General features: G+C 38.6%; 2 protein-coding genes across 2 annotated transcripts in view; both read left to right on the top strand.

Annotated features, from left to right (window-relative positions):
- Positions 1-4,458: 4,458 nt before the first annotated feature.
- Positions 4,459-6,801, top strand: LOC145447308 (ubiquinol-cytochrome-c reductase complex assembly factor 1-like). The gene has a single exon (XM_080325738.1). It carries the CDS (start codon positions 4,990-4,992, stop codon positions 5,848-5,850), a length of 861 nt encoding a protein of 286 aa, XP_080181864.1. The 5' UTR covers positions 4,459-4,989; the 3' UTR covers positions 5,851-6,801.
- Positions 5,872-18,594, top strand: part of LOC145447307 (uncharacterized) — a 26,881-nt gene continuing 14,158 nt past the window's right edge. The window contains exons 1-10 of the mRNA XM_080325737.1: positions 5,872-6,984; positions 7,912-7,969; positions 9,014-9,167; positions 10,182-10,336; positions 11,365-11,492; positions 12,197-12,396; positions 13,066-13,226; positions 13,499-13,695; positions 17,273-17,459; positions 18,429-18,527. Coding sequence (XP_080181863.1) covers positions 6,917-6,984; positions 7,912-7,969; positions 9,014-9,167; positions 10,182-10,336; positions 11,365-11,492; positions 12,197-12,396; positions 13,066-13,226; positions 13,499-13,695; positions 17,273-17,459; positions 18,429-18,527 — 1,407 coding nt within the window. The 5' untranslated portion in view covers positions 5,872-6,916. The remainder of the gene's footprint in view (positions 6,985-7,911; positions 7,970-9,013; positions 9,168-10,181; positions 10,337-11,364; positions 11,493-12,196; positions 12,397-13,065; positions 13,227-13,498; positions 13,696-17,272; positions 17,460-18,428; positions 18,528-18,594) is intronic.

Raw genomic sequence — 18,594 nt, 5'->3', positions numbered from 1 at the left:
ACTTTTTTGAAAGTGTCCTCGGAGGACGCCCTTTTGTCCTCTTTTTTGAGAATTTTGGTCATGTTTAAAGCAAAATCCTACTGAGATGCCGTAAATCAGCACCGAAGTGACGCTCCGGCGAGTATTTCGGGAGCTGAGTGGAAAGCAGAGATGGGCGGATTCCAAAATTTCGAGATCCGAATCTATCCGGATCCGGCTGGCAATTGGAAATTCAGAGTCCGAAAAAATCCGGCTGGTGAATGTCCAGTTCGGAATCCGAAAAAATCCTGCCAAAACAATGCTAATTAATCATATTGCAGCAAAAAAATCAGGCTAAAATCCGACCGTCACCCCAAATTCAAAATCCGGATCCAGTCCGGCCAGGTAAAAAATCATTGAAATCCTGCTCCGGCTCCGGCTCCTGAACCGGACTGTGGCCATCTCTGGTGGAAAGTGGAAAGTGCCCTTTTTTTAGATTTCCAAAATATGGTAACCCTAAGTTAAAGCCACCTGACGGATGCGACTCGCATTTATAAATCCGCTAGTAGAAGTATCGCACAAACTTAGAGCAGCAAATTTGGTCTTGTTTTGCGTCACGCGAAAAAGAGTCATCATCAAAAGGAGACACTTCTAGAGCGAAACCAAAGAGTGAATTGTCAAGGTTGTGTTTTTGTTTGGATGTCACGCCACGCTAAGCAGAGAGGTTACTGATAGGGGTTGCCAGTAAATTCGGCCCTCGGTAAATTCGGCCAGTGAATTCGGCCCCCGGTAAATTCGGCCAGGGCCAGGGTAACAATAACAGTTACAATAACATTACCTAACCTTAAACCTAACCTAACCCTAATCCTAACGTAACCCTAATCATAATCCTAATCCTAACCCTAAGCTAACCATAATCCTTACCCTAACCCTAACCTAACCCTAATCATAACCCTAACCCTAACCCTAAGCTCCTAATCACTTGATAATAATATAATTATGTAATATAATTCACATAAATAGTTGTTAATACAATTTTACACAAAATTCTCCGAGGGCCGAATTTACCGATTGAATTCGTTCCTCAGTAAATTCGGCCCCGTAAATATCCGCGTTATCTCCCGTGACTGTGTGATATACGCATACCCTGACCTTCAAATTACTCGATAATAATATAATTATGTAATTCATTCACATTAATAGTTGGTAATACATTTTTATACAAAATTCTCCGGGGGACGAATTTACCGAGTAAATTCGGCCATCAGTAAATTCGGCCCCGTGAATATCCGCGCTATCTCACACGAATACGCGATCTACGCATACCCTGACATCCAAATAACTTAATAATAGTATAAATATGTAATTAATTCATGTTAACGGTTGGAAATACATTTTAATACAATATTCTCGGAGGGCCGAATTTACCGAGGTCATGGGCCGAATTCACTGGCCGAATTTACCGAGGGCCGAATTTACTGGCAACCACTGATAGGACGGTATGGCTGATAGTAGTAAACATCGCAAGAGTTCTGTTTTCTGACTGGCATGGGGCTAATGTTTATTCGTTATCAAGTTTGTCATGACAACGATGCTATCTACGTTGTCCCTAAAACGTTGCATCAGAAAAAGACTTCTTTGTGTCAGTGATTCAGACTGAGTTTGTGACTGTTTTCTAGCTAGCCGGTCGAGTCATTGTTTGCCGGTTTATCAGTGTTTTGTTATGTAAGATGCGTGTGGCTTGCAGCGTATTTCCCGAATTTCATTTTTATTTTGGAATTTCATTACTATTATACCAAAAAGAAAAGGACAATTTATGTAGATGCTTGCACTTGCACACTCCGTGTTGATGGAATCATCAGTTTAAGCTAGGTAAATGATTAGAAATTGGGTATGGTATCTATCCTTATCCTGTAGCGGTAGCCCTTATGACAACGATTTGACTCAGGATCGGTATGATTTGGAATGAATTACCTCGACATATCCGTGAATTGCCTTATAATCGTTTTAAAAAAAGACCCAGGCTACTTGATTACCTACCTCTCCTCGTCATAGTACTATAACACTGTTGCCTAACCCCTGCCCAGAGATTGCTTCATTAATTTGCTCTTTTCTGTTAACTTCTTGTAATTTTCATTTTTCAACAACCTTTCATTACAGCCAGATTGTATAGAGATGGTGTAGGCTACTTATTTGATGCGGGTGTGGTCAGACTAGTTCACCTCCAATATAAATATACTGTTCAATTGTATACTGAAGTTCCGTTACTCCTTTGAATATTGGCTAATTGTGAATTTCAACCTGGAACCATTACCGTACCGTATCTAAAATAGATATGACTATTCACTAACTCTCATCACAAAAAATTGGATGTTTGACTTTTGTGCGTTGTTGTTTTTCTCCTTAGCTGAAGTTGCATGGTACATGCACTTCATCCGCTCATCTTTGTTGATTGTCAAATATTACCGTTTACTCTGCCTTACTCATGAATGCATACATGCATTTGTGCAATAAACATCACTATAGGCCTTCTGCGAATAATCACGCAGGTCTGCCATGTGACTGATGCAGTCATTGTGTACTTTATATTATGTTGACTTTCAGTTTCTGATTATTTTTCTGTTTATAGTGTATAATGTTCTATAACAGTGGTTCTCAACCTTTTTGTCTTCGCGGACCACTTTCGTAACGTCACGGACCGCCGCGGACCCCCTTCAAGTTTTACTTCAAACTTAACTCAATCATCATACAATCGTCATCTCTGTCTTGCGCAAATGCTAACTGTAGGCTTGGTGATAAACAGCAACATAATAACTTTTCTTCAAAATAAGATCGTACTATTCATGTAGAATTCTAGTTGACTTCTATTATTTCAAAGCGAATTCTGCAACTGCATTTCTTGAAATATGTGGTCGTGTCTTGAAAATCCGCGCCTTCGATTTGATATGAATGAGTGCCGAAAATCCATTTCCACAAATATAGGTGGTGGAGAATGTAATAATAACACATATTGCTATAATACATAACGATGCATTTTGGTATGATCGCAACAAGTATGGCACCAAAATTGACAAACAAATTTTTTAATGAACATATAACGTCAAGCCTGGTCTTTTCTATCTAGCATTCTAGCAGCTTATCTTGAAGTTATTATAGAAAAAATGGCTATTCATATCACAGGAGAAAATGGATTTTTGCAAACATTACGAACTCACCGTGATTGACCTTACTCATCCGACTTTTTTTCCACAATCCCCAACAAATTATTACTAAAAACAGCAAAATGTTTGTTCAGTAGGCTATTGGCAATTTAGCAATTTCGGATATTTCATCTCAGATGACCATTCTGTTGATGTGAGCTCTAGAGTTTTACTAGTAATAAAGCGAAACTGCCTTGTGATTTTCCGAATTGAAATAACAAAAACAAATATTAGTTTATCAACTATTTTGATGCTTTGTGGACCCCCCGGTTGAGAACCACTGTTCTATAAGATGAGGATGAGGTAAGTTCAGATGTCAATAACATTCAATGTATTTTTCTCTCAGTGTCATGATAAGCCTATATCCCATATGGTATCATCTACTTATTTGGAAATACCTACTTGAAAATGGCTGGCTCCATCATTATGTAAGATTGGTCAATCTTGAATATAGCGTGCAGTGCATTAGCTGTATATTACTGTGTTAACCTGTTAAATCATTACATGTGTTATGGATTAGACTTTATTATAATGACTGTGGTATTGACATTATGAATTTAATTTCCATATAGATATTGTGATGACTGCTACTACTGCTATCATTCTATTATGTTTTGATGTCATACGATTTATGGTTGGATATGACAATGTGATGTTAAGTGTGTCATTTTTGTAGTATGTTTTTTGTAGGCCTATCAAGATTTACCAGTCCTAGTCCTCATGTTGCAATAATTGCTAGTTTCACATGGCATCATTATATGATTTGACATTAGAAGTCATGGTAACAATATTTGATTAGGTTGGTACTGAAGCAGATCAATTTATCTGCAGACTGAGCTGTACTGCTGTTAATAATGCACACCTGGAAATGCTAGTTTTACTGTCAATTGCAGTTATCCCATAATGCAGATGGATTTGGTGCTTTTGAAATTCAGTAACCATCTGTGTACAGCAGCTGGCCAAGAATTTCAATTGTGATAATTCAGATCAATAGCTGTGACACAGTTGGGTACCTCTACAAGATATAGCAGACCTACTTTCTCTCAAAGTGACCTATTTACAATTGTTGTTCCAACATTGGTCAGTTCATGCTCTGAAAATTTTGGGGATATTCAATCTCCGTCAGCTTTGAATTACTATTACTTTTTCTTATGCTGTGTGATTAATACATCTCACCTACTTTCGGTTTCTAGTCAGGAAATTATATCTGCAGCTGCACAGCATAGGCCTATATGCATTGTTAGGCACTAGTGTGTCTGTAGCCTACATTTATTTTCCCACCCTGTGATTCGGAGTGGTCAAAGAGTTTGACATTAACATATAACTTCTTCAAGTGGCAGGTTTAGTTGAGTTTTATGTATTTATGACTTTCTAAAAAAAAAACAGGATGAACTAGTAAGTGACAGATGGAAAGGGGATATGTATAACCATCAGACAGTATTTATCCTTTTTCTGTGGAAGTGAGATTTTTTTTACATGGAATGAATCTCTATAATCTTAAGTTTACCGTCGATTGCGCTGCTGCAGCCTACATGTGGTAGCAATAATATAGGCCTATCTGTTGCTGTGCTGTGATTTACTCTTGTAAAATGATCAGGCTTTGTATTGAATTGAAGACTATAATTGAACACACATCACATTTATCTATTTAAAATGTGCCCATTGTTGTATAGCTTGTATAAAAGTTGAATTGTGCTGTGAAGTAGCTATGCTTTAGTTTTGATGTATGCCTAGGCTACCTGCATTTTAATGGAATTTACATGAATTTGTTTGACATGAGATTTGTTGCGCCTGAAACTTCGCATACCATATCCAATTATTATATTATTGCATGCTATCTCTGTTTTCAGTTGCTTCCTACTGCATTGTTTTATATGTAGTCAGTCTAATTCAAACAAATCAGATGGCTTTAAGACGGCTGCCACTCCTCTCACTTCGACTTCAAAGATATACCTCCAACTTTTCATTATCGATTGCAAGGCAAGCACTTTTCCATACGACCTCAAACAGGAGTCTAAGGTCACGAGCACCTAAAACAGTGCTGGAGGAAAAACCACTGCCAGTAGCACGATCTCTGAGTAAATTTGAATCTGTACTTGGTTTTCTTGATAACCGCTTGGGAATCACATTCGGTCAGAAGTACCGCGGACGCGATTTGGGTATAGCGAGTCAAACTCTATTGAACGGTATTTACATGAAAGTTGACTTCAGCACAATACAGCAAATAGGAAAATTAGAAGATTCCTTTCCAAGTTGGTTAACGGTGATATACCTTCACGTGTGGATGCTGTTCGTTCGGTTGAAGCAGGAAGGCAGAGACGGCAGGATGATGATTAAGATCATCACTGCGACTTTGTGGGAAGACATTGAGAAAAGAGCGAAGAAGATAGAAGATGAATTGCAGCAGGACCTGGCAGTGAAAAAGCAAATGCGAGACTACGTGTCGCTGTTGCAAACGTCTTTTATGTTTTACGACGAGGGTCTTATGAAGTGTGATGCTACACTGGCGTCGTCCATTTGGATGCAAGTGTTCAACAGCGATGAAGAAACCGATATTCAGTCCATAGAAGCGTTTGTCCATTATATTCGTTATTCCGTTGCCCGATTGGATCATATACCAATGGAGAGATTGGTTTTTGATTCTGAAAATATTATTTGGCCGTTACCTAACAATTTTGGGTCATATGCTTGACATGACTTCCTGTGATACTGCCCCTTTTCATATGACATGGGAGAGGCGGAGATGCGCTGAGTTCTGTGTGTTCCAAATTAGCCTTGGAATGGCACGCCACACTACTGAGGCCCTGGATGATTTTTCCAAAATCAGACTGCACTGCAGTGGAGGGGATCACGGGCACTCCTGTGTGTTTTAATTGTGGATCTTGATAGCCTATAGCCCAAAATTATCAGGAATGCAGAATGAATTACCCAAAGCCCCAATCGAAACGATTTTCATGGTGTTATGACATTTTATATTATTTGCCTAAATACCATTGTCGGTAGCTGGCAAAGGCCTACAATGTCGTTGAATGGCCTACCAACTGGACTTTTGTGACAATCTCAAATTTGTATTTTCCATAATTGCTGACTTGAGTCACCACCAATTATGATGATGATGATGATGATGTAATAATAGCTGGTTTCATGGGGACACAGCTTTCCATCTAAAAGTCAGAGATCATGAAAGTAATAAATTTAGTACATTGTGGATTTCTACTTACGGTATTGCCGATGCCAAGATAGCATTACTTTTTAATATCAAATATGCCTATCACTTGAAGCGAGGATGTGATGTTAGAATGAAACTTGTTCACGATTGAATATTTTACAGGCCAAGTCTAAGTGTTGTATCCTGGAAGATAATCCTCGGTGCAGGTGGCACACTGCAAATCACTTGATCAGGATGATCCATCTTAGGCTGATACCGTATTTATCACTTTTTCCCACTACTTCCAGCTGACGCTCATTCCTGTAAGAGTAAGGCGTCCTGTGTACCGACAAAGTAGCTATATAAAACAGTTTCAAAGTAACTAGGAAGTGTCAAGTTCTGTTACCATCTCTTAGAGTCGATAACATTATCGCATGAGGTTGATGCTTCATATTGTTCTTATCACAACTTCAAAAATTTGTCTTTACAGCAAAACTAATCATGGAGTAAGATAAACTAAAGCTTTTGTACCTCCGCAAATCCTGTGGAAGAAAGGATTTAAAAGTAGACCAAGGCGAGAGAGAGAGAGAGTGAGCATCGGAAAATCAACATGTTGCATGTCTTCTTGGTGAATCGGGGGGACCTGTTGACCTTCGACGCTGACCTCCTGACAGAAACGTGAGTGGATTCATCAATAAGTAGGAAATTGATGTATTTCATTTCATTTGATACTTATAATTCAGAAAACTGCTCTATTTGGAGTTCTCTTGAATGGAATTTTTGTGATCGACTATTGTTTTTGTGGTTCATGCCTGAAGCTGATTCAAAGTTTATCCGAATATGTATACTAGCCAGTATTTCAATAAATTCACTTTGGTAGGCCTATTTGATGGCAATCTCTAAGCTTCTGATTATGAAATGAAGTAATAAAAAATGAATGAATCAAGCCATTGTTGTTGGATAATAAATGTATTTTTAGAATTACAACCATTGATTGGCAGCTCTGTAGTAATATTTGGGCTAGATATGTAGCCCACAGTATGCTCATTTCAATAGGTGCAAACCTGGTTATATAATTAAATACCTAATATTATAAATTTTGCCGCGAGCATAGTAGGTACCATCAGCTCTCTCAAAAACAATCCAATGGTGCTACCAGCAAAGCACATTTTGCAAATTAAGATGGCCGAAGTTGCCTCTAATATAACCTGTGTCAAATTCTACTTCGAATGGGATCTATAGCATATTGGCTGCTTTCAGGCCAGTAAGATTTATGAATCAAGGTGAACTCTGATAACTGCAATGTATTGAAATTGCTGACCTGCACTTGCAAGTATTGACATCGATACACTGACTGTAATTGCAAGGTTCAATTTTACAGACATAAAGGCTTGTCCAAAACACTATTGTTATTAACGTAATCAAACTTATAAGCAAGACTTTATGAAGACTATAATATAAGCCAACCCTCGAGGATGTGTCTTCACAATATAAAAATATCTCTATCATGTATTTGTTCTTCTCGCCAACAACACTCAAGTTGAGTTCATTCGGTGGGATTTGTTATTAGATATGACAACACTACAGCAGATTAAATATCCACAGGGTGCTGGAGCTGAAGAATGCCATACTTGGAAATCACAACATTTCTGTGGAAAACCAGGTAGGACTTTGGTGATTTGTGTGTATAGGGCTATAATTTCGTGCCAGCTTGGACAGAGGGTCAATCTGCAGTGTAACTGTACAAATACAAAATTTTGTTTGTTTTATTGAACGTCTACTTAACAAAGACTTGTTTTCGAAATGGACTCCATTGATATGTATGTCAAGCCTCTGTGACATGTTTGAACTAAGGTGTTGTTCTGGAGTGTAGTATTTAATCCATTCATCATGTAATGATTATCCCCAAAGTTGGGAAGCTTGAAACTGGATTATAAATAGTCCAGAAGTAAAATCTGTTGTTTCTGGCACAATGTGGGGATCGGTGACACTGAAAACCAGCTGTCTGTAGCATACTGGTAATGAAATGATTTCACTAATTTCTGACCAATCTAACAGTTTTCATTCCATATTGTCTGAATTGGATATGTAGGCCTAGTTGTTTCCATGTTGGCCATGAAGCCATAAATTGAAATTTCGGATTACTTATGGGCTGTGGACGATACTTTCATTTGACAAAAGTGCCAAAGTGGTTTGAATGTGCTAAATGAATTTCCTGTAGGGTTTTAAATCAATACTAAGGGATCACAAAGACTGATGGTAATCATTGATTAGAGTCCTAATTGATCTAATCCATCTAAATTTTAATTATTATGTCATGCAGGCCTCTTAAGTATTCAATTGATTAATCATTTCAAATATAACTCACCTAAAATGCATTAAATAGCCTATGCCTGATTGCCTGTGGGCAGTGGTATTGACATTGGAATTCCCGTGGTAATACAACTTTCAAACAGTCATGACTTATGGCTTATTGTGACCTAATGCTGCAGTGCAGTTATAAACTATATTTCTACTTTCTACAAGCCAAGTAACTAGCATATCTTTTGTTCAAACACTGCCAGTCTGTCTACTTCAAATTGCAATTTCTCAGTGGTCTGAGAACTGACGTGTTGAGCCATTGAATTGATTGGGTCTATGCCCCAAATGTTGCAAATAATAACTTTTCGCATACCGCATATGCATTAGTTGTGTTTACCAATCGTAGGTGATGCTGAAAAGCAGTGGCGAAGCTCTTCAGGACTCCGAAAGATTGTGCAGCTACGCTGCCGGGACTGATACCAATCCCGTCTACTTATATGATAAAGCTTGCATTGAGAAAAAGACTTCACCTGCTTTGCGAGAAGTGCATGGCGGCAAAGGTAGGAATGTGTGCTATTTATAAACTCGGGCCTCTGCCTTGCAAGGTCAGTATCAAAGGATAGTTATTTTCTTGCTCGCAGCTATTGAAGAGATTTAGCAATTTGAGTTTGCCAATCGTGCTGGCAATTTGTTCTAGTGCTCGTGCTTTGTGGTGCAATTTCATTTAATGTTCATAGTGTAGGGACATAAACACTTACTTTCACTTATTTAACTTACTGGTATCGTTTTACCATACTACCAAATTCTGAGATTTATGAGTATGGTTCATCCTATCTGACATATTTTTTCATGAAATATATCCTAATGTGATTGCCTTGCAATTTTATGCAATCTTGTATTGTCTGTTAATCGTGTTATGTATGCAGCTTACTGTGGCACCAGTAGGGCTACTTCATAAATACAGTACGCTAACTTTGCAAAATTCCGGTGACTACAGGTTGTAACAGTACCACTGTAAATAGGCAATTTTTATTACCTTATTACTTGGATTTGTAAAATAGGTCTCACTCTCAAGTTGTCATTAACATCATAATTGTAACTTATGTTAACGGATAGTTGCAGCCAAGTTCAAAGTGAGTGATGTCATCATTTGAACTTGAATGAGTGCAAATCTTCATGAGATTGAACCACCAGGCATAATTTTTTTTCTAGTGTAGGTAAATCTTGTATACGGTATTCACAGTAAATGTTGGGCCTGATCTTATCGCAATTGATGAGGTGTTGCGATGACAAATAACATACTGTCAACAGTCAGTTTTTAAATTAGATCTAAACTTGCTTGTCCCAATTTCTAATTGGTAATACTGCTGTTTTACCAGTCAAAGGAATATGGTAATTTAAGTTGGCCTATGTGAAATTTTCATTTGGCCCTGTCCATAGTAACATTCCTGTAAAAACAGATCATACTAGTATCATTAGCATGTCATCCTATCCTGGATGTCCTGAAGTGATCTGAGTTCATGTGAAATTGGTGACAAAGTCTACACAGTATTGTATTATTGTATTTTTTTTAGGATTCGGTTCAGGTATTAAGGATGCATTGTCCATGCCGCCTTCCTACAGAACAGTGGACTGCAGGACAAGACTAGCCTTGCAGCTTCACGACGTGACGAAGACGCGAGTAAAAGACTTGAAAGAACTTTTCCGCGAGCAGCAGCTCATGTTTCAGGTGGGACACACAATAATATGTTTTGCCTGTGAGGGGCCTTATTCAAACTTACAGATAAGTCCCACTTGTGTGGGTTATATTATCTTTTAGCCATACACCGCCAATTGGATATTTTCCATTGACAAAACTTGGTGGGCCATTATTTATAATGGATTTTTCTTTCATAACATTCCCACCATTAAGCTATCTTTGCGCAGTTTGATCCAATGAATCCATGGGCCTATTCGGTTTCCACTAAATTCACAAAATTTCCTGCGATAAGTATTTGCAATCGCCCAGTTCCTTATTTGATAGGAATTTCCAAAGAATGCTCTTTCTCATAGTAGCCTACTGATATGGACTTCCTTTCATGATACCATAATCAACCGACCACAACAAACCGCACCTCCCGCATGTCATGCCACGCCTCTCTCCGCCCCTCTACAGTCGAGTTTCTAGTCTTTGTTGCATTGGATGCCAGGATGCAAGTCATCATGCTCTGCAATGCATCATCTCTTAGTCATTAGACCATGCTGAATAAGATTAGGCATCACCGAGAAGGTATGATCTGTTATCAGTTTACCTCACTTCCTGTTATATGATAACATTCCTAGATCACTTTATGGTTATGGCTATAAATTACATAAGAAGTTTTTGCAGGTATTGCGTAATCACATGAACTTTAAAGGGACTTTTTCCGTTCTCCATAGACCATTATAATGACATTTTTCCTTGTGAATGTGTGTGATAATGTAGTTCATTATCTTTTAGTGAGTTGACTCTTCTATTTTTTTGAAAATATTCGACTGAATAGTATGTAGTAAATATTTGGGTACATTTCAATATGAATACTAATCAATTGTTGGCCCTATATTGAAGCTCTGTACCGCCATGAATCTCTTCAAATATTCAAATCTAACTGTATCAGTGATAGTGTGATGAAATTCGTAATTTTTATCGTATGATTATTGTTTAATTATCCAAACACTATTGCTTTGTGTTTTGAATTGTTATTTTTGCTTATGCAATGACACATTGACTTTGTTCAGGGATGGCAGGCCGGTGTTTCCAATCTATTGGAAGTCCTGGCAGGGTTTCAAACCCGGGTACAACAGGTGACGTCACAATGTCAGACGGTACTGGACCAAATTCGCGATGGCTCCAACATTCTCGATGGGTGGGTAATCGTGATGTATTGTAGCAGGATTGATGATATTTAGGTTTTGTCTCGCCTGGGTTTTGCTTCTGATTATGTCATCAAATGAATTAGTGTGAACTTGTGCACATTGGCCATTACACTATTGCAGTTTAATTAATGGTGGCATGGTGCAATCCTATTGTCTGAGTGAGAGTCAAAAGCGTCTGTAATCCTAACTTTGACTACCACTGATCTACCTTAGCTACTTATCGCATTTATGAATATATGGTTGAATAACATGTCGGGATTTCTTTTTCATCTTTAGTAGAATTCACTCAACTGATACTATATAGCCTACCAATCGATCCATAATCAAGGGATATTCTAAATGCATTACCTTGATCCCTGATTAAGGATTACATTTACCAACTGATCTTCACCTGATCTAGTCAATAGTCTAATGACACGAAATGCATCGACATGTTCTCTGATCAATTAAGGGTTACTTCGCAGACTGTTATTAGCCTGATCTGTGATCAACCGATGCTGGCAATGCATTGTTTTGTCTGGAATAATAGGTTGGAGTCTCCAGCTGGTATCAAACTAAGCCACTATTAGCTCACTGAAACTGATCCACAATCCAGCGATGTCTGACTTGCGTTGACCCGAATACCTATGTCCTATTTTAATTTTCCATGGGCATTCGATTTGTATGCCATTCTGTGACGCTAATTTGTCCGTAGATTGGAAGATGTCTTCGAACTGCTCTCTCGCATACCTGTTCTCTCTCCCTTGCTGAAATACGGTAAGAGCGTGCTGCCGACAAATGCGAGCGACCGTCAGATAAGTCTGCTGGATTGGATCGATGCCCATTGCAAAGACGGATTTACAGTTTCGAGTATGCTCGACGAGTGCAAACGAATGGAAAAAGTTCTGAATCAAGGTACGTCGGTGTTGTGTTGCACTGCAGTTAATCGTGTTAGACTTGTAGGCGTCATAATGGGTGATATACACAATCCCGTTTGCGGTTAGTGGCCACTACAATCACAGTTTATAAAGGAACAGTTGGAATTGTTAGGATATTGGCCTCATTGATGTGGATGTATCAGACCTGCACTCTGCACAGACTACGAGAAATTCGAAACTCGCAACTTGAACTGGAACAGACGACCTTTACAAAAACCCAACTCAATAACTAGATTCAATTCGATTTTATCGGATTCGGATCGGCATTTCGAGTTTGAAATAGGATGGGGTTTCAACTCCCAAAATCCACCCCTGGCTATGCCACCGTTAGTAGTGATGACTGTGGGCCAGCAATGGGCGCAAGAACACCACACAACAGAAAACCGGCATCACGATTCACGTCAAAAGACAACATGCGTTTTCTAGTTGTTCGTCAACAATTTTTTTAATGCTCACTTTTCAAAACCCACAACTAGAACTAGAACCACTATTAGTTAGTGACTGTCGACTAACCAGAATGGTAGTTTGGGATATATACAGATTGATCTTATTTTCGCGATGCCTGTAGGGTGGCTATTTATCTTTTTGTTGAAGTCGATGAGTTATTTAGATAGCTGTTGTGGAAAATAACACTGAAAATATTCAGATCGGTTGGAGTCTTTGGTCGAAGAGAGCAAGAAAAGGGAAGATCTTGCCCGCGACAGGAAACTGATTGATATATCGGGAATCAGCGAGAGGTTCGAGAGTATGGTGGATTATCTGTCCGACGTCGAAAATAAGCAAGAGGAACAGAAAGACATCGCGATGGTGAGCCGATATCCGTTTAGCGAGCGCCGAGAGCCTTTCATGTTTTGTTTCTGATATTCTAGTAATTTACATTGAGCTCTTGACGAATTGGCCACAGGGATTTTACTGCCAATCATACCCCGTTTCGCGATCGCTAATCCTTGTGTTATCTCGATGTCCTAATCCCAATAATGCCTAAAATCCAAATTTTCCACAAGTCTTCTTGATAGGTTTCAGTCTGCTTCATAAGTCTGGCACACTCCTAAATTTTTACGGCTTTTTGCGAATGTCAGGCTTTCAAAAAGAATCGTGACAACGCTCAGGAACTCAGCCATCACTCGTCGAACAGCGAAGCCTTGGCTTTGTTGTGCGAGAGCCACGTGAACCAGTTGAAGCTGATGGTGGACAAGGAGACGTACACGAGAGAATTACTGCAACAGTTTATGACCGCCAAACGGGAACTGTCCGCCGAGTTGCATAAAAGATTGAGGTATTATTTGTTCGATTTCGGACTGAATCAATGCTCATCATAACTTTAGGCAGGAGCTAGTTTGGTTACGATTTTGAAAAGAACGTGTTGCTTCCAATTATTTTTTTTACGATTTATGTAGATTTGACTCGCCACAAATATTGCAATGTTATATTGTTTCAATTTCATTTTTTTACTAAATTGGCCCCTGTGTGAGACATTATTACACAGACGACATTATTACCGTAAACCGGGGTAACTTTGGACAATTTTCAACAATTCCGCTTTGTATCTAGGAAATGCTAGAGCAGTGGTTCTCAACCTTTTTGGCTTCGCGGACCCCTTTTGACCGTCACGGACCCTCACGGACCCCCTCAAGTTTTAGTTCAATTTTAACTTTATTATGGTGCAACCTTCATCTGTCTTGTCCAAATATGAACTGTATGCTTGTGATAAACAGCAAAATAATGATTTTTTTTAAATAACATCGTACTATTTATGTAGAAATTGGTAGACTTTTATTATTCCAAAGCTAATTTTGCTGCTGTATTTCTTGAAGTACGTGGTCGTGTCTTGAAAATCCGCGTCTTCGTTTTGATATGAACGAGGAGTGTCGAAAACCATTTCCACAAAGATAGATGGAGACTAATGCAATACTAACGCATAACGCTTCCGACAATACTTTTGGTGTGATCGCAACATTTATGGCACCAAAATGAAGAAACATATCGTTTATGAACATATCACGTCCAGCATCTAGCGCAGGGATGGGCAACATACGAACCGCGGGCCGAATTCGTGACGACATTTTGATCGGCCCGCAGAGAGTTTCTACCGTCAAAGTTAAATCCTAATCTAAAAGTATAGACAAATTTTATGCGCCAAAGAATGGATCTAAGATTTCCAACCTGAGAAAGACTGTCATGAAACGACTTGTTCTGTTCGGGTTTACATATATATTTACAAGCAAACATTTACGACCATGAACAATTGAACATTAATAAGACAAGGCCGCATACCAATATAACTGATGATATGAATTTCAGGGTTGGAGCGTAATGCTTTGATAGCAACGAAACACTCCTTGTCCATCAAAAAATCAGCCTTGTCGATAGGGCATCCGCAATAAGAATGCGCCAAATCTGATAGCCGAGCTTTAAGAGCAGGTATATCATTGTCCGATTTATGACGAGTGTCAGCCGAAAATATTCAGGTTCATTTCAATATGAATATACTATTTAATTATATATTGAAGTTCTGTACCTCCAAGAAGCTGTTCTAATCGTGGTTATGCATATCCCAGGATATAGAATGGATTTCGTGGCGAGGTTTCAATCCCTGCATCGGGACAAATTAGGGAAATACTTCGGAAATTTTTATTTCAAACGACTGTTCACTAATTTGACGAGACTGACAACTGTAAATTGAGAAGGTTTCGCAGACATTACGTTACTATCTCAATATTTTTATTTTTCCATAAACCCCAACAAAACGTCTCTAAACAGCAATATGTTTGTATCAGCGGGTTATTGGAAAATTGGCAGTGAAAATGAATTTCCACGCTACGATAGTTCATGTCAGACGATTATTATGATGATATGAGTCATGAGGTTTTAGCAGTTGTGGAGTGAAACTGCCTCATGCTTTCTCAAATTAAAAAAATAAAATAAAAGGTTGAGAACCGCTGTGCTAGAGTGTAGGGGAGGCAAGTTGTGTGTTTTTCATGGGTCCTGGAGCAAAGATTTGAATTAACTAATCCAGAATCTTCATGGTCATATATAGTAGGCTACCTTATTTTTGTAAATTATCCGTGTCCAAAGTTACCCCGGCATGTGGGGTAACTTTGGACAATGCAGTTTTTTTGTATGTCTTTACACTCTACTGTTTATGAAGCCTCGTAAATGAGGCTTACTTGGTAAGAGTTGATGAAAGCAGTGGCCAAAACTGAAACAAAATAGTATATGTCTGGCCTATTGCATGATTTTTACCTTATCCCCCCTCCCCCCCCCAAAAAAAAAAAATTAAGTAGTTTAGATGCCGCCTTATTCATCCCTTATGTCAATTTTCCCTCATGCCTTCACCAATTAGGACTTATAAATAACATATGGTGATAAGGGGTATCCCACTGGCGGTGTCAGCAATCGGCAGCAAACATTAGGCTAAGCATGTTACCATGATTTATTGCCGATTTCAAATATATTACTGTTCTTTAAAAGATACACTTTCCCTTTCCTATGTCTTCTGATAGATGTATTTGTCGTAATTTACGATATCCCATATTCAGCAGGCGCATCTTTAAGATTATATGATAAGATTTTGAAGTAGCTTACACCCGATTACAATCTCTCGGCTTATTGCCTACGCATGTTTTCATATTTTGGCAAACTCTTAAGTTATTAACCTTCTCCTTCCATTATAAAAGCCATCAGGCCGGTCATAACGAATATGGTTGACAACACACTTTGACACAGATGAAGCAGCCACTTGCCAAGGCTCTGAATACCACATTTCCCACTGTCCAAAGTTACCCCTTTCTGATAAAATTTGACGGGGTGACTTTGGACATCAGATTTTCTTATATTGATCTAAGGGTGAGGTATCTGCTGCCAAGTTTTGAATCTATGAATCACATGCTATCTATGTTTGGTAGTAAGAATTTTAATGGCCATCAATTTTGATGAAATTGACCCCCGCTATTAATTTATCAATATTGGGCCAAGTTTATCTGGTAGTGAAATGAATTCACCTTTTATCGAGACTACTTGTGGTACTGTTGCCTCATGAAAAAGAATTGGACATCCAGCAGCAACCCTTTTTCATCAATAACCATTTAAATCTTTTACTGCTTAGTGTTCAAAGTTACCCTTAAGTCCAAAGTTACCCCGGTTTACTGTAGCTATTTTAAACAGGCTGCATTCTGGAGTAGATTTAAAATCGGAACTATGATTTGTGGTACGGATCATGTGAAGGATTCAAGATTGAGATGTCAAGATTGACTTTGACAAGCCCAAATTCGAAAGTACTACCGGTATTGCAAAGGTGTATTTCAATGGCTCTGTTTTTGATTTCCGGAGGGGATCAAAATATCCGTCGTTGCTACTGGAGTAGAAAAAAATGACACCATAGATTTCCACTCAATTACAAGTAGACCTAACAATTTCTAAGACATGTCAAAACTAGTTCAAGTATTTAAAAAGCACTCAAAGTTTCAAGGATTAGAATTGGTCGAGGGCTCGCATACTTTTGGCAATTAAATTGTTAGGTTGTCTAAAAAACGCTGCTCGCCAAATACGCTCGATTCCAGCTGGTAGATGTCAACGCACAGGAGTTGAAATTTTGAATTTATTATGAAACAAATTTTGAAAGATTTTCAAATTTAACTGTCAACCCCATGAGATTGTTGAGTAGTCTACAAAAAACGATGTAAAACAAATTTGATGCAATTCCAACCCGTATAGGCGAAGTTATTCAAGTTTTTCATTAAGAGTTCTGGGATTACCCACCCACCGTCCAGGCTATTTTTGCGAATCCAAAATTTTTAACTGCAATAAGTAGGCCTTGGTGTGCTTCGTTACAAATTTCCTCCGTTGATTTCCAGGCGGCTGTATCAGTTGCAGAGAGCGATTGTGAAAACGGACATCACGTTTTCCATGTTCCTGCAACAGCTCACGCAATTGGAGAGACAAAGGCAGTTTCTCGCTCAAGTCAAACGGTCGCCCTCCCTCTATCTGTCGTCCCTCACTGAAGTCGTCCGGAGGAAACATTTTTCTAGCTTGTATATAAAAGTAAGATTTCTTGTGATTTTTTTATTGCCTCCGTCATTGGCCACAACTCAGGTCTCGCAAACCAGAGGTCCCCAGTTCAATTCCGGCCTGCTGACCCTCAGAACCTATCCCTCAGCCAAATCAGTGTGCGGATTACTGAGGGTTGATTTGCGGTGACCACCCCACAATCGAGAGCAGACAAAATATTATGGTAATTTTGATAGTGTCACCACCAGACTTGTGCGAACTACTGGATTTTCAAAATACGCAATTGGAGATAGTACTAGAACTTCTCGCATTTCAAAACTGGCAACTAGAACTAGAATCATCGAATATTCAGTTGATCAATCCAGTTAATGTAAACAAAAAGATTTTCTGTATGACTTACAATTGTCCCATCAGTTTGCTTTCTCTTGAGTAAGACATCTGTTGTTTTTACCTTTAGTGTTGCTATTGTTATACAGTGTCCTTCAAAGTTTGTTGTTGCCATTGTCATAATGTGAATTTCTCGGTCTGTATTCCTTATTGTTACACAGTACTTACATAACTTAATGTTGAACCATATTGGTGTCACTTTTGAATCTTTTCTTGCAATAGATGTTGTCATGAAAGGAATCTTAATGTTCTGTACCACGAACCGGCTACTTGCCTTTTGAATTATTGCCTTCCCTTGCATATGACGATAATGGTGGTTGATGATAATCAGCATGTTATTATTATCATCATCGTCATTATGTAATGGTTAAAAATATATCCTTGATTCCTGATACCGTGAACACTGCCTTCCGTAGAGGCAAATGATTCTAGTTTAAAAGTGTTGGTGAGCTCAGTTTCAGTGGATATTACGATTAGATATAAGTCTATTTGGTTTTAATCTGGAATTCGCGTTGCTCACATTATAAAAGTAGTATCGCAAATCACAACTATTTTGCTGTCCAATAGTGCACCTGTCAAACTTTATTTTTAATATGTTCTTTTTTCTCTTATTAGTGGGCTAATAAAGCTATCACTGATGCCCGGGTCGACAGGGAGAGAGAAATTGCTAAACGAAAGACGTTTCATTCCAATGTTTCCGGACATTTTATTCAGGTAACAATTCATTTCTTTATTATTAATCTATTCAATGCATCTCTATAAACGAACGGGTCAAGTTGGA

The sequence above is a fragment of the Botryllus schlosseri genome, chromosome 9 (assembly GCF_051294905.1).
Source record: "Botryllus schlosseri isolate E-star chromosome 9, Bs_hap1, whole genome shotgun sequence".
Classification (NCBI taxonomy): Eukaryota; Metazoa; Chordata; class Ascidiacea; order Stolidobranchia; family Styelidae; genus Botryllus; species Botryllus schlosseri.
Note: the sequence above shows the minus strand (reverse complement) of the source record. Positions and strands in the feature narration are given on the sequence as shown.